Source organism: Mobula birostris, chromosome 9 (assembly GCF_030028105.1).
Source record: "Mobula birostris isolate sMobBir1 chromosome 9, sMobBir1.hap1, whole genome shotgun sequence".
Taxonomy (NCBI): domain Eukaryota; kingdom Metazoa; phylum Chordata; class Chondrichthyes; order Myliobatiformes; family Myliobatidae; genus Mobula; species Mobula birostris.
In genome coordinates, this window is record NC_092378.1 from 64,775,838 (window position 1) to 64,790,436 (window position 14,599).

General features: G+C 46.7%; 1 protein-coding gene across 4 annotated transcripts in view; it reads left to right on the forward strand.

The window, feature by feature from the left end:
- c9h12orf56 (chromosome 9 C12orf56 homolog) overlaps positions 1-14,599 on the forward strand; it is a 276,453-nt gene that overhangs the window by 219,345 nt on the left and 42,509 nt on the right. For all 4 annotated transcript variants that reach the window (XM_072269446.1, XM_072269448.1, XM_072269447.1 and 1 more), the window contains exons 4-7: positions 6,223-6,634; positions 8,287-8,366; positions 9,128-9,272; positions 12,595-12,701. In XM_072269446.1, coding sequence (XP_072125547.1) covers positions 6,223-6,634; positions 8,287-8,366; positions 9,128-9,272; positions 12,595-12,701 — 744 coding nt within the window. The remainder of the gene's footprint in view (positions 1-6,222; positions 6,635-8,286; positions 8,367-9,127; positions 9,273-12,594; positions 12,702-14,599) is intronic.

Sequence of the window (14,599 nt, forward strand, 5' to 3'; positions counted from 1 at the left end):
GGACTGGCATCCTCTGAGCCAGCTCTGCTTTTTATTTGTCCAGAGATGTACCATGGAGTCAACAAGTCGTAAAGTGTACACGTGGGAAAAGTCTTCCAGCCTAGACCATAAGATATAGGAACAGAATTGGGCCATTTGGCCCATCGAGTCTTCTCTGTCATTCCACCATGGCTGATTTCAAAGGTTGAAGGTACAAATGTGAATAAAGTCTGTATGCATCACATTGAGATTCCCCTGCTTACGGCAGCCACAAAACAAAGAAACGCAAAGATAAACAAAAATGAAGACAGTCAAGCACCCAATATGCAGGAAAAAAGACAAATCATGCAAGCAATAAATGCAAGCAAATCATGCTCTGAGCTGAAGTCCACAAAGAGACCATCCACAGAGCGCGAGTTCAGTGCAGAGCAGAGCAGCGAGCTGAACCAGCCTGCCTGTTACTTCACACCCCAATACCCTGACTTTCACAATCTGGCCTGGCGCCTAAATCATCGTCCCGTTGTCGGGTTCACTCGCTCTCAAAGTGAATGCTAACATTGCATTTGCCTTCCTTACCTCTGGCTCAACCTGCAAGATAACTTTTAGGAAATCCTGCACAAGGACTCCCAATTCCCTCTGTACCTCTGATTTTTGAATTTTCTCCCTGTTTAGAAAACAGTCTTCATCTTTATTCCTTCTGCCAAAGTGCATGACCATACAGTTCTCTACACTATACGGCCACTTCTTTGCCCGTTCTCCCAATCTGTTAACTCCTTCTGTAGACTGCTTCCTCAACACTACCTGCCCCTCCACCTATCTTTTTATTGTCTGCAAACTTGGCCACAAAGCCATCATCAATTCTGTCATCTAAACCATTGACATATAATGTAAAAAGAAGTGGTCCCACTACCAATTCCTGCGGAACATCATTTGTAACTGACAGTCAACCAGAAAGGTCCCCTTTATTCCCACTCTTACCTCTTCCCAATCAGCCAATCTTCTATCTATGATAGTATCTTTCCTGAAATACCCCGAGCTTTCATGTTGTTAAGAAGTCTCATGTGCTGCACCTTATGAAAGGTTTTCTACAAAATCCGAATACACAACATCTACTGACTCTCCTTTGTCTATTCTGCATGTTATTTCCTCAAAGAATTACAACAGATTTGTCAGGCAAGATTTCCCCTTAAGGAAACCATGCCGACTTTGGCTTCTTTTATCATGTGCCTCCAAGTACCCCAAAGCCACATCTTTAACAATTGACTCCAACATCTTCCCAACCACTGAGGTCAGACTATCTGGCCTATAATTTTCTTTCTTCTATCTCCTGCCCTTCTTAATGGGTGGAGTGACATTTGCAATTTTCCAGTCCTCCAGAATCATTTCAGAATCCACTGATTCTTGAAGGATCATAACTAATGTCTCCACAATCTCCTCAGGTATCTGTTTCAGAACCCAGGGGTGTAGTCCATCAGGTCCAGTGACTTATTTATCTTCAGACCTTTCAGCTTCCCAAGCACCTTCTCTTTAGAGATAGCAACTACACTCACTTGTATCCCCTGACATCCCTGAGTTTCTGGCATACTGCAGGTGTCTTCCATTGTGAAGAGTGATGCAAAATATTTATTAAGTTTCTCTGCTTTTCTTTGTCTCTCATTACTACCTCTTCAGCAGACTGATATCTACTCTCGCCTCTCTTTTACCCTTTATATACCTGACAAACCTTGAGGTATCCTCTTTTATGTATTCAGCTTGGCATTTGTGTAATTAGGTTTAGCACTAAGTGCAGGTGAAGGTTTCAGGAGACATTTCTCAGTGTAGGTGAGGGCAGCGGAGCCTGAGAAATAACCAGGACAAGATTCTTGAATTTCTTTTTATGCTGTAATGTGAATCTTTCCCCGACCTTTCAGACCACCCTTGTTTCAACTTTAATTTGGTTTTGTGTTACGTTGCTTTCATAGGTCATTCTCTAACTTGGATGCATTTCTTTTGTGTAACAAGCTTTGCCTTTTGTATCTGTTCTTTTGAGTACACAGAGCGGGAGAGAGACAGTCCAGCCTATGCTGACCACTGGGGATCTATCAGCACCGATGCCACCTTTCAGCACTGGGCTTGCTTCCCTGCCCATGTAAATCAAGCACTCTTCTACACACTTAATGCAGGCATCGCGGTAGCATAGTGCAACACTATTACAGCGCCAGTGATCACTGGTTGGGGTTCAGTTCCTGCCACTGCCTGTATGGGTTTGTACATACCCCCTGAGACTGCGCTGCTTTCCTCCTGGTGTTCCCGTTTCCTCCTCGTGCTCCCGTTTCCTCCCATATTTCAAAGGCGTACAGGTTAGGTTTAGTAAGTTGTGGGAATGTTACGTTGGCATGGCCACACTTGAGGGCTGCCCTGCACAACTTGAAGCAAACATGGATTTCACTTTATGTTTCAATGTACATGTAACAAATAGAGCTGAAGCTAAATACTGCCAGCTACTCAGCTTCAACCACTTTTCAGGCAGTTCATACTGGGTACTTGCCACTCTCTGGGTGAAAACCATCTCCCCCTCATCCCTTTGGAATCTCTTCTCCCTCGCCCTTAATCGACTTCCCCTTGTTTTGTCTAACTCTGACATGGGAAAAGTTTCCTGCAGTTAAAATTCAAAGTAAATTCATTAATAAAGAACGGATGTCTGTCTCTTCCGACGGTGATGGGAGAAGTTTTATACTGAAAAACCCGTTGCACTGGGGCAGTTCCACTCTCTTGGCCTCAAAAATCTTGGTCCAATGGTACGAAGAATCGTCACGACTGGAGACTTCCTCGGCTGCAGTGGGTAGCCGTGAAACCTTCCATGCCTTGTCATGCCCTTCACTCTCCATGAAACTTTGCAGCATCGCCTTCTGGACCATCGGATCTGGTAGCTGATCTCATGTGCCCACAGTCCCCCGGACCTGGCTTCGCACGCTGGGGAAGGCGTATCCCTATCTCACAGGAGTTGGAGGTTCCTGGCTACCCTCACCTGGTTTAGCCCACCTGTCGAAGCCGTGTAACGGGGTGAGCCACTGTCACATGCAAACAGTTATTTGGAGCCACAGATGATGGGGGGTGGCAGGCGGGGACCAAGGTGGGTGAGCATCCCTGGGTGGAGCACGACAAGCCCGATAGCAGAGGTGCTACCCCTCTCTGGACACCCCATATATGTCACCATATTCTACTCTGAGATTCATTTTCCTGCAGGCATTCGCAGCGAAGCGCAGAAATACAATAGAATCGATGAAAAATGACACATAAACACTGACAAGCAACTAATGTGCAAAAAATGTGTGCAAATACAAAACATGTGTGCAAAAATAATAATAATAAAATAATATTGAGAACATGAGTTGTTGAGTCCTTGATAGTGAGTCCATAGGTTGTGGAATCAATTCGGAGTTGGTTATGCATCTCTAAAATGGGTGGACATTCTTCTCTAGTTCATACCTCTCATAATTTTATTTACTTCAGTCTTATCTCTCTGAACCTTCTCTGCCCTGCGGAGACCAGGCCCAGAATCTCCAGTCTCTCATAACCGAACCACTGCCTCCTAAGCAACATCCTGGCAAAGTGTGTTGCTTGGTGTGGAGGACACACACCCATCCTCAGGGAAAGGCCAACAGTGCAAAGGACCAGCGGCTTCCAGCTCCTGGTAATCGACATCCCAGAGGATGCATCCTGGACCAGCAGATCGATGGGATCATGACAAAGGCACGCCACCGGAGTTTGAGGAGATATGGTATCTCACCAAAGATTCGAGTGAACTTCCACAGGTGCGCAGTGGAGAGTATTCTGACTGGGTGCATCATCACCTGGTGAGGAGATACCAATGCCCAGGATCGAAGGAGGCTGCAGAGGTTTGTAAACTCAGCCAGCTCCATCATGTGCACCACCCTCCCCAGCATCAAGGATGTCTTCAAAACTCAGCAACTCGAGAAGGCACCACGCACCAGTAAGGACGCTCACCATTTGGACATGGTTTCTCATCACACCATCAGGGAGGAGGTACAGGAGCCTGAAGACCCACGCTCAATGTTTTAGGAATAGCTTCTTCCCCTCCACCATCAGATTTCTGAACGGTCCATGAACCCATGAAAACTACCTCACTATTCCTCTTTTGTACTATTTGTTTAATTTTTCTATACATACCTTATGACCCGGCTGGTGGCATAGTGGCATCAGCGTCGGACTTCGGGACGAAAGGTCGCGAGTTCGAATCTAGCCATCTCCCCTGCACGCTTTCCATCCGTGCTGGGTTATGAGCTTGTGATCTCTTTGGAAACTCACCCAACCTCGTACGCAGTTCCCCACCACGTCAGAGAGGCGTGGAGGGAAATCGTCCACTAACTGGAGAAACTCCGGATGCGACGTACCTTTCCTTTATCATATTTTATATGAGATGTAAAGGAGGCGCGGTAGTGTAGTGGTTAGCGTGATGCTATTAAAGTGCCAGCAGTAAGATCAAGGTTTGATTCCTCTCGCTGTTTGTACGTTCCCCGCACGACCGTGTGGAGTTCTTCTGGGTGCTCCAGTTTTCTCCCTCGTTCCGTGATGTACGGGTTAGGGTTAGTGAGATGTGGGCGTGCTCTGCTGGCGGCAGAAGAGTGGCAAGTGTTGCGGGCTGCCCAGCATGACCCTCACTGATTTGATTTGATGCAAGTGACACATTTCAGAATCAGAATCAGGTGTATTATCACCGGCATGTGAAGTGAAATTTGTTCACTTAGCAGTAGCAGTTCAATGCAATATATAATCTAGAAGAAAAAAGAATTAATAAATTAGTCAATGTGTTTCACTTTGTTTCAATGTACGTGACAAACAAAGCTAATCTAAGATAATCTTATAGTAATTACTTTATTACTTGCACTGTCCTGCTTCCGCAAAGCTGCATATTTCACGACGTACACTCAGTGGCCACATCATTAGGTTTCCTCTTTCTCATGGTCTCATGCTGCTGAAACCCAAGCACTTTCCGATGAAGGGTCTCGGCCCGAAACGTCGACTGTTTATTCATTTCCATAGATGCTGCTTGATCTGCTGTGTTCCTCCAGAAATTGGTGTCTGTTGCATCAAGGATCGATGTGTGTTCAGAGATGCTCTTCTGCACACCACTGTTGTAACACGTGGTTATTTGAGTTCCTGTCAGCTTGAACCAGTCTGGACATTCTCCTCTGACCTCTCTCATTAATGAGGTGTTTTCACCCACAGAACTGCCACTCACCCACTGGATTTTTTTTTGTTTTTCACGCCATTCTCTGTAAACTCTAGAGACTGTTGTGTGTGAAATTCCCAGGAGATCATCAGTTTCTGAGATACTCAAACCACCCTGTCTGGCAGTAACAATCAATCCACTGTCAAAGTCACATGTATCTCATTTCTTCTCCATTTTGATGTTTGGTCCAAACAACAACTGAACCTCTTGGCCATGTCTGCGTGCTCTTAAGCATTGAGTTGCTGCCACATGATTGGCTGATTAGATATTTGCATTAATGAGCAGGTGTGGAAGTGTACCTAATAAAGTGGCCACTGATTGTGTGTCAGTGATAATAAGCATGATTCTGATTGAGTATTTATGTGGAAAAGACTTAGTTGTGCTGCAGACCTTTGCACAGTACTGTATTTGTCCACATGGAGCAGAGAACAAGTTTGTAAACCTGGCGGCAGGAGCAGGGGATGTTGGGAATGGTGAGGGAGGGGCGTGGGACAGGTGGCAGAGGAGTGCCAGGTGTGCGGTTGGTGTGGGTGCAGACACACCCAGCCCTGAGACACCAGGCAAGGTCATTTGATTCATTGATCATTACAGAATGTCTCTCTGGTGCTTCCCACTCCCTCCCCTCTCTCTTCCCCTTTCCCCAACCATGATTCCCCTCTCCCTGCCCCCTTCCCACTCTCAGTCCACAATGGAGACCCATATCAGAATCAGGTTTATCATCACTCACGTATGTCATGAAATTCATTTTTTTTGTGGCAGCAGTACAGTGCAATACATAAAATTACTACAGTACTGTGCTAAAGTCTAAGGCACCCTAACTATATATATGTGCCTAAGACTTTTGCACAGAACTGTAATTTAGCAATGCAAGGCAGATGCAGAAAACACTAGAATTAGGACTTGGTTGGGAGCACAGATGGGCTCCAGTGTGCAGTTTCAATTTCCTCCAGTTTCAACCTTCCTCCCCATGCACATTCAGCTAAAGTAATCAGCCTCTCTATCACCTGTAGGAAGGGTGCAGCCTTTGCCGTGGAGTCCATTCCTGGAGTGACTTGTGCAGCCCCGTGCCCACCTCCCGACCTGAAGAATCTGAAACTGTCCGAGAGGCGCAAAGAGGAGCGTCCGGTGCCCAGTTCCGCGAGTGCCCGTCCACTGCCGGTCCCTCCGAGGGAAAGGCCGGTCGGCTGCCTGGCGTCGAATGCGTCAGCTGAGAACCCGGCTCTGGTGGAACTACTCCCAGCCAATCGATGCCTTAGCCAGCGAAAGGAGCAGCAACTCGATACATGTGACTCCACCCCCGATGCAGAAAAGAGGATAAACAGCCAATCGGTTGAAAGGGAACTGGAGCTCCATCTTTACATCATCTCCATGTCTTCTCTCATATTTCTCCATTTAAAAAGTGCGTGGAACAATTTTATGATAGTAAGTAAAAGTGAGGGTCACTCGTGGTTTCTCATCAGTGCCCTGTGGTCACTGCTACTTTGCCCACATCTCCTTCATTTCCTGGACATCTGTCCTCGCCTCATGTCCCCACAGCCAAACATTTTCCTTCTTACCTCTACCCCCTCAAGAGCTTCAGCGTCCAGAACATCATTCTCTGTAAATTCAGCCATCGTCAATGGAATCCTAGCCCTCCTTCCCCCACTCTCTGTTTTCCACTGGGATTGCTCCCTCTGTGTTTCCCTTGTCCATCGTCCCTCCCCAGTGATCTCCCTCCTGGTACTTACCCTTGCAAGTGGAACAAGTGCTACACCTGCCCCTACACCTCCTCCCTCACTACCATTCAGGGCCCCAAACAGTCCTTGCAGGTGAGGCAACACTTCACCTGTGAGTCTTAGAGTCACTGTGGTGCTCCCAGTGTGGCCTTCTCTGCGCCAGGGAGATTGGAGACCCCTTTGTCAACCTCCTTCATTCCATCTGCCACAAAAGGCCAACTTTCCCGGTAGCCACACATTTTAATTACATTTATCTTTCCTGTTCCAACCTGTCGGTTCATGGCCTCCTCTACTGCCAAGGTGAGGCCCTCAAGTTGGACGAGCATCACCTCATACTCCATTTGACGGCATGAACGTCGATTTCTCTAGCTTCCCCTTCTCTCTTTTCCCATTCCCTATTCCGGCTTCCCTCTTGCCTCTTCTGAAATGAAGTGAAATGAAATATCTTTGTTGTCATTGCATAGTACAGTTTGTCATGCACCAATACAGAGAGAAAGAGTTTGCAACTCTTATACTCAATGCTATAAAACCACAAATAAAATAAATAAACAATAAATAAAATCAAGTGACCAGCCAGTACAAGCAATGTCCAGCAGTACAAAAGCACAACTCAGACGCATAACAGCCATAAAACCAGTATTAAAGTAGCAATATAACAAATTTACAGAAGATGCTTGATCGATTGGTTCAGAGCAAATATAGCTCTGGGGAAAAAGCTATTTTTCAGTCTGGAAGTGCGGGCATAGAAAATCTTATAACGTCTGCCAGATGGAGATGATCTTCTCCTACTTGCCTGGCACCTCCGTCTGGTTCCCCTCATTCTCTCAGGTCCGTTGTCCTCTCCTATCAGAGTCCTTCTTCTCCAGCCCTTTACCTTTCCTACCCACCTGGCTTCACCTATCACCTTCCAGATAGCCTCCTTCCCCTCCCCCACCTTTTAGTTCTGGCATCTTCCCCCTTCCTCTTCCTTTTCGGTCCTGAAGAAGGCTCTCCGCCTGAAATGTCGGCTATTTATTCATTTCCATAGATACTGTCTGGACTACTGGGTTTCTCCAGCATTTTATGTGTGTTTCTTCAGCCCTCTACGTCTTCCACCTATCACCCTTAACCTTTCACCTCACTTCATCCCCCAACCCCCCACCCACTCACCTTCCCCTCACCTAATACCTGTTAGCTTGTTCTCCTCCCCCTCTGCCCACCACCTTATTCTGGCTTCTTCTCCATCCCCCCTCTTCCTTTCCAGTCCTGTCACAGGGTCCTGATCCAAAGCATCAGCTGTTTATTCCTCTCCGCTGATGCTGCCTGACCTGCGTCTTGTGTGTCCCGCTGTTCACGCCGTTTCTCCCGTGTTCTCTGCAGCAGTCGACGCTGATGCAGGACCCAGCCTACGCCCAAGTGAGTGCTTCTGCATCTCCCGCCCGAGGTTCCAAGGCACACAGGTAAGTCGATCCCCCAAACCCCACTCCTTGACATCCAAACAAGTGTTTCGATAAATAATTATGATGGTTGGGGACGGTGTCCGAGCCCTCCGTGGCCACTGGAGACCCCCTTATCCCCATTGAGTTCATTATTGCAAAATCATAATCAGGATTATTATCGCTGGCTTGTTGTGAAATGTGACCGCAGTGCAGTACAATTTATAAAAATCACAATAACAATATATAAATAATAAGTAGTGCCAAAAGCAAGCAAATGAGTGAGGTGATGTTCGTGGCCCGTTCAGAAATCTGATGGAGGAGGGGAGGAAGCTGTTCCTAAAGCATTTGGTGTGTGTCTTCAGGCTCCTGTACCTCCTCCCTGATGGTAGGGATGAGAAGAGGGCATGCCCTGGACGGTGAGGGTCCTTAATAATAGATGCCACCTTCCTGGGGCATCACCAATTGAAATGTCCTCGATGGTAGGGAGGCTGGTGCCCATGATGGAGTTGGCTGAGTTAAGAACCCTCTGCAGCTTTCTCCACTCCTGTGCATTGCAGCCTCCAAACTGGACAGTGATGCTATCCACGGTACATCTGTAGAAACTTTCACTAGAGTCTTTGGTGACAAGCTAAATTTCCTCAAATGCCAAATGAAATATAGCGACTGGCGTGCCTTTTTTTCCTATCAATTTCTATTACAATGCATTGACGTTAAATGGTGCTGTTTGGTGTATGTCAGTATTGAAAGCTTTCTGTATGACAAGGTGGTCTGTGTTGTGCCAGTTCAGAGGGGATTAATAAACTCTTCAATCAACTGGGCTCAGAACTGCTTCACGGAAGCAGCACGTTGGCGAGGACCTGCTCCCTGTTGAGGGAGCTGAAAGCCACTGCCCTCAGGAGCTTCACCATCAAAAAACTCTTCTGGAAAGTAAGTATCCTCCAGGGCACATGTCTGTCTTTTGACAAAGTTTAAAGAACTCAGGCAATTTTGTTTTAAAGATTTTATTTATTTGACTGGGTGGCGGGGTGGAGATGGGTCTCTATCAAAGGAAGTGTAAGGCGCTCTCTCCCTCCGCTAGCCAGCAGGTCACCCTTGGGCACCTGCCTGACTACCCCCCTCCCCTGATCAGGGTCATAAGAAGCCATGGGAGCAGGTGGTGGTTGGACAGCTGGTGCACAGCTCAAGTCCTGGTTGTGCGACCACTGACTCCAGGCAGACGATCTCTGAAGAGTATTGATATTCTGAAGACCTTGACCTCGAGCTGCACTCAAACTTTGGTTCTTTGCGGAGATGGGACCTGCTCCAGGGGCTCACTGACCGGCCATTTCTCCATATCCCAACGACGCGGCCTAGAAGTCGGGCGTGCCTTCGGGGTTCCGAGGCTTTGCGGCCTTTGGGACGAGCGGATTCTGTGCCGGTGCCACGACTGAAGCACTGTGGGAGAAAACAGAATATCAGGAACAGCGGATCAGCTAGCACGGCTCTGTACTCAGATCGTGCTCTCTCTTGCGTTCTCTCGTTGGCGGGGAGAGTTTGGGCTCTGTACTCAGATCGTGCTCTCTCTCGCGTTCTCTCGTTGGCGGGGAGAATTTGGGCTCTGTACTCAGATCGTGCTCTCTCTCGCTGGCGGGGAGAGTTTGGGCTCTGTACTCAGATCGTGCTCTCTCTCACGTTCTCTCGTTGGCGGGGAGAGTTTGTTGCTGATTCTTGAGTCAGAGAACTGTGGGGGGGAGGGGAAGCAACGCAGCAGACTTTAACACTGTTGATTAGTGAGTTTTTTTTGTCTTGTTAGTCTCCTCTATCGCTGTGGGACACCTCTCTGTCCTTTTATTAGGGAGCGGGCCTGTGGCATGTTAAGTTGTTGGGTGAACGATTAGTTTTGTTCTACTGCAGACCATGGTCTTTCTTTGGGGCTTTGCTATTGCTTGCCCGGTGGGTGGGGGATGCTGATTTTTTTTGCTGAAATGAGTGGACGGGGAGGGGAGAGGGTTGTTGCTCTGCTGCTGCTTGTGTGCGGGAGGGGGAGAAGGGGGTTTTGGTTCCGACGTTTTTACAGTCACTCATTCTTTGGGGCACTCTTCTGTTTTGAGGATATCTGTGAAGAACAAGAATTTCAGGTTTTATATTGAATACATTCTCTGATATTAAATGGAACTATTAACTATTAAACTACTAAATTAATTAAAGGCTGGGGGTCACCTGCTTTGTAAAGTCACTGCCCGGAAAGTGGAAGTGGCAAATCACTTCTGTAGAAAAATTTGCCAAGAACAATCATGGTCAGTTGCTCAAGTCGTATGGCACAGTACTTGAGGATGGTGATGATTTTTTACGATCTCCCTGTTAGTTGATGTCTTGCACAATAAAACTTGCCTTTAGCTAGTCCTTCTCAAGGAGTTATAGTGACCACATTTCAAGAAGTGTTTAATAGGTTTTAGTATAATCAAGTTGTCCTGAGGTTACAGAGTCTAGAGTAATACTGCATAGAAACAGGCCTTTTGGCCCATCTAGCCTGTGCCAAACCATTAATCGACACCTGGACCATACTCCTCCAAACCCCCCCCATCTCATCCACTTATCCAAACTTCATAGGGCACACAGGGTAGCGTTCAGTAAACCTTTCCTCATAAGAATTGTTGGCAATTGTTTATTATTGTCGGATGTACAATCAAAAGTGTTTGTGCGCTATCCAGTTAGATAATTCCAGGCGTAAGCACATCGAGTTACAAACGGCCAAGCAGTAACACAATGCAGAATAGAGTGTAACAGTTACAGGGCTGGCAGACAGAGCACAAGGGGCCGTGATTAAATAGGTTGAGTTCATCTTTATTGCACAAGAGATCTGTTCAAGAGTCTTATAACAACTCCAGAAGCTGTACTCGTCCTTGTTAGCCATTACATGCTCCTGAGGTTTTAGTTTTCTGTCTGATGAAGTGGGGGGGGGGGTGTGTGGAGAAGACGGAATGGCCAGAGTGGGAGGTGTTTCTGGGCATGTTGGCTCCTCTCCTGAGGCAGTAGATTGACTCAGTGGGATGGGTGGGGGGAGAGCTGGTTTCAATGATAAACATTCTATGGTGCACCTATAAGCTGAAGGTGAGGGTGATCGGTGACCCTCAGCTTATAGATGCACCACAGAACACACGTTTTAGTCTCGGCAGGTCTGTTCGTTGCTTTCACATTGTATGTTGCCCGGGGTGTATCGTTGCTAACATTGCTCGATATAAACCTTTGTTATTCCGTTGTCATTCTCGCTCTGCGCATACATAGCAGAGGGGTGTGGGGGGGGGGTAATTTTCAACACTTCAGGTTGAAACAGTGCGTACGGACGTTTAAAAGAGGTCTGGATTGGAAAATTGTGTTTGTTTATGTGGAAAGTGTGGTGGTTAGTTATCAGTTCCTGCATTGGTCTGATGGCTTCTGTGTCTTTTTCTTGCCTTTGGTAAAAGATTCCACAGTTCTAAGCTAACAGACTAGATAGAGTTCCTGTTCCTACTTGTAAAATGGGAGAAACTCACTGTCTATAATTACAGGTGTGCTGGCAAAGTATTTGATTTCAAGTAGAGATGTGCGGTTGGCAGATTGTTGATTGCAAGTAGCAGTTTTTCCCTCTAACATTTGCCGGGGAATTTTGCATTCCAATGGCCGGGAGGGCAGGGTGCAGCTTCTCCTTACCTGAACTTCTTGCTGCATTTACTCAAGGGGTCAAGGCTGCACGGTAAAATACCCTTTAGTGTAATACTTTACAGTGCCAACAGTAAGATCAGTGTTCAATTCCCACTGCTGTCTGTAAGGAGTTTCTACGTTCTCCCAGTGACCATGAGGTTTCCTCCGGGTGCTCCAGTTTCCTCCCACCGTCCAGAGACGTACGTGTTAGGGTTAGTGAGTTGTGGGCACGCTCTGTTGGGGCGGGAAGCGTGGCGACACCTGGGGGGGCTGCCCACAGCACAATTTCCAGCTGTGTTGATCGTTGATGCAGAGGACACATTTCACTGTATCTTTCGATGTGCATGTGTCACGTAACACTAATCTTTTATCTTTGATGGCGAAATGATCTGTCTGGATGGCATGCAGTTGTTCAGCTTCCCCTGTATCTCAGTACAATTGGACAATACCAATTACCAACTACTGTACAAGGGCAAAGTTAACACCTAGTACCAGCCTTGAGCATTGTGTTACTCTTTGGAGCTAGTTGTGACCTCTTCACCCAAGTCCCTCACTAATCCCTTTTCCATCTGTGCTGATGTGCCCACAGTCAAACGACTTCTACCCCTTTCTGGTTGGAAAACTTCAGCAACATTTGCCAAGTTTGCAGGATTTGAGCCACCAGCAAGACCAGAGGAAAACCAAAGAGGACCTACAGTAAGTGAAGTATTGCCACAGAAGAGATTTGGGCAGTTCTATTCTCCACGCCAAGATCCCACTCATTTGCAAAGCATGGGGCTACAATAGAATGGGGAAAGTGCGGAAGGCTGTTTTGGATGCCACAAGAGCGCTTCAGAGTCGAAGTATGTTACGGGGAACAGGTTTGGTAAATGAGACGGAAGAGTAAACGCATTAACCACTTATTTACGGGCACACGGTAAAACATTTGACCAGGTATCTAAGCCACCCTAAGTTACAAAACAATGACACTAAACATTCAGTAACACTTAAAACTCAACAAGTGCTTTCGTTAAATTTCCCCTAGTTACACAACTACAGACCTAAACATTCGACAGAGTGAGTGCGTGGGCCCTGGTATATCTGCAGCACATTCCCAAGGGTTCTTCAACACTGGTCGTGACCTCAGTGTGAAGAGGAGCCCCTGGAGGCAAAGGAGAGAGAATGAGTCTCTCGCACGTGCTCTTATACCCTTGAGTTGCCCAGAACCAGAAATCGGTGTTGTTGTGGGCGAGGCAACTGAAGGGAAAGAGATGCTGCTTCCCTTAACAGTCCAAACAATGACCAGCATGGCAGGAACAGCTTTCGACCGGCAAGTAAATTAATGCTTCACATTACAGAGTATATAAAATTATAAAAGCTATAGACAGGGTGGATAGTCATTCTTTTCCCAGGGTAGTAATATCAAATATTAGAGGTTTATAAACACTGATTCATGTCATGAAATTTGTTGTTTTGTGACAGCAGCACAGTTCAAGGCATAAAAATTGTTTTAAGTCATAAAAATAAATAAATAGTGCAAGACCATAGAATATTCCAGCACAGTATAAGCCCTTTGGCCCAGAATGATGTGCCGACCTTTCAACCTACTCCAAGATCAATCTAAAACATCCCTCTCATATAGCTCTCAATTTTTCTATCAACCATATGCCTATCCAAAAGTCTCTTAAATGTCCTTAACGTATCTGCCTTTACCACCACCCGTGACAGCTCTTCTATGCACCCATCACTCTCTATGTGTCAAAAACAAAACCTACCTTGGACGTCCCTCTATACTTTCCTCCAATTACCTTAAAATGATTCTCCCCCCCCCCCCCCCCCCCCACGCAGTATTAGCCATTTCTGCCCTGGGAAGAAGTCTCCGGCTGTCTGTGCCTCTTAGTGTTTTTAAAATTTTCAAAATTTTCAGTTTAAAGATTCAGAACAATAACAGGTCCATCTGATGCAACAAGCCCACACTGCCCAGTTACACCCCTGTGACAAATAAACCAACTAACCCGTACATCTTTAGAATGTGGGAGGAAACCGGAGTACTCAGTGGAAACCCAGGGAGAACATATAAACTTCTTACAGACAGCAGCAGAATTGAACCTGGGTCACTACTGTTGTAAAACGTAAAGCTAACTCCTAAGCTTCTGTGTCATCCTACAGGTCTCTCATACACCTCTGAGCAAGTCTTGTACACCTCTGAAAAGTCACCTCTCACTCCAAAGAGAAAAGCCCTGGCTCACTCAACCTTTCCTCATAAATCACGCAGTCTAATCCAGTCGGCATCCTGGTAAATCACCTCTGCACCCTCTTTAAAGCTTCCACATCCTTCCTATAATGAGGGGACCACGACTGAACTAGATCTTGGGAAGTTGTTGCTGCCTGTCTCGAGTTTGCTGGAGGATGTCCGACAAGTTGGAGAACAGGAGGTCTATCTGGCCCTCCAGGGATGCTCCATCCCCTCCTTCTTGCCCTCCCTGTCTACCTGGCTTAGTTTGGTGTGAGTGGGAACTGGGCAGAGAGCCATCTTCAGTGTTGTGTTTGCTCGCCTGAGCCAGGAGGTAGAACACAAAATAAACCTTTATTCAGTAAAACCACACAGGCCAAAC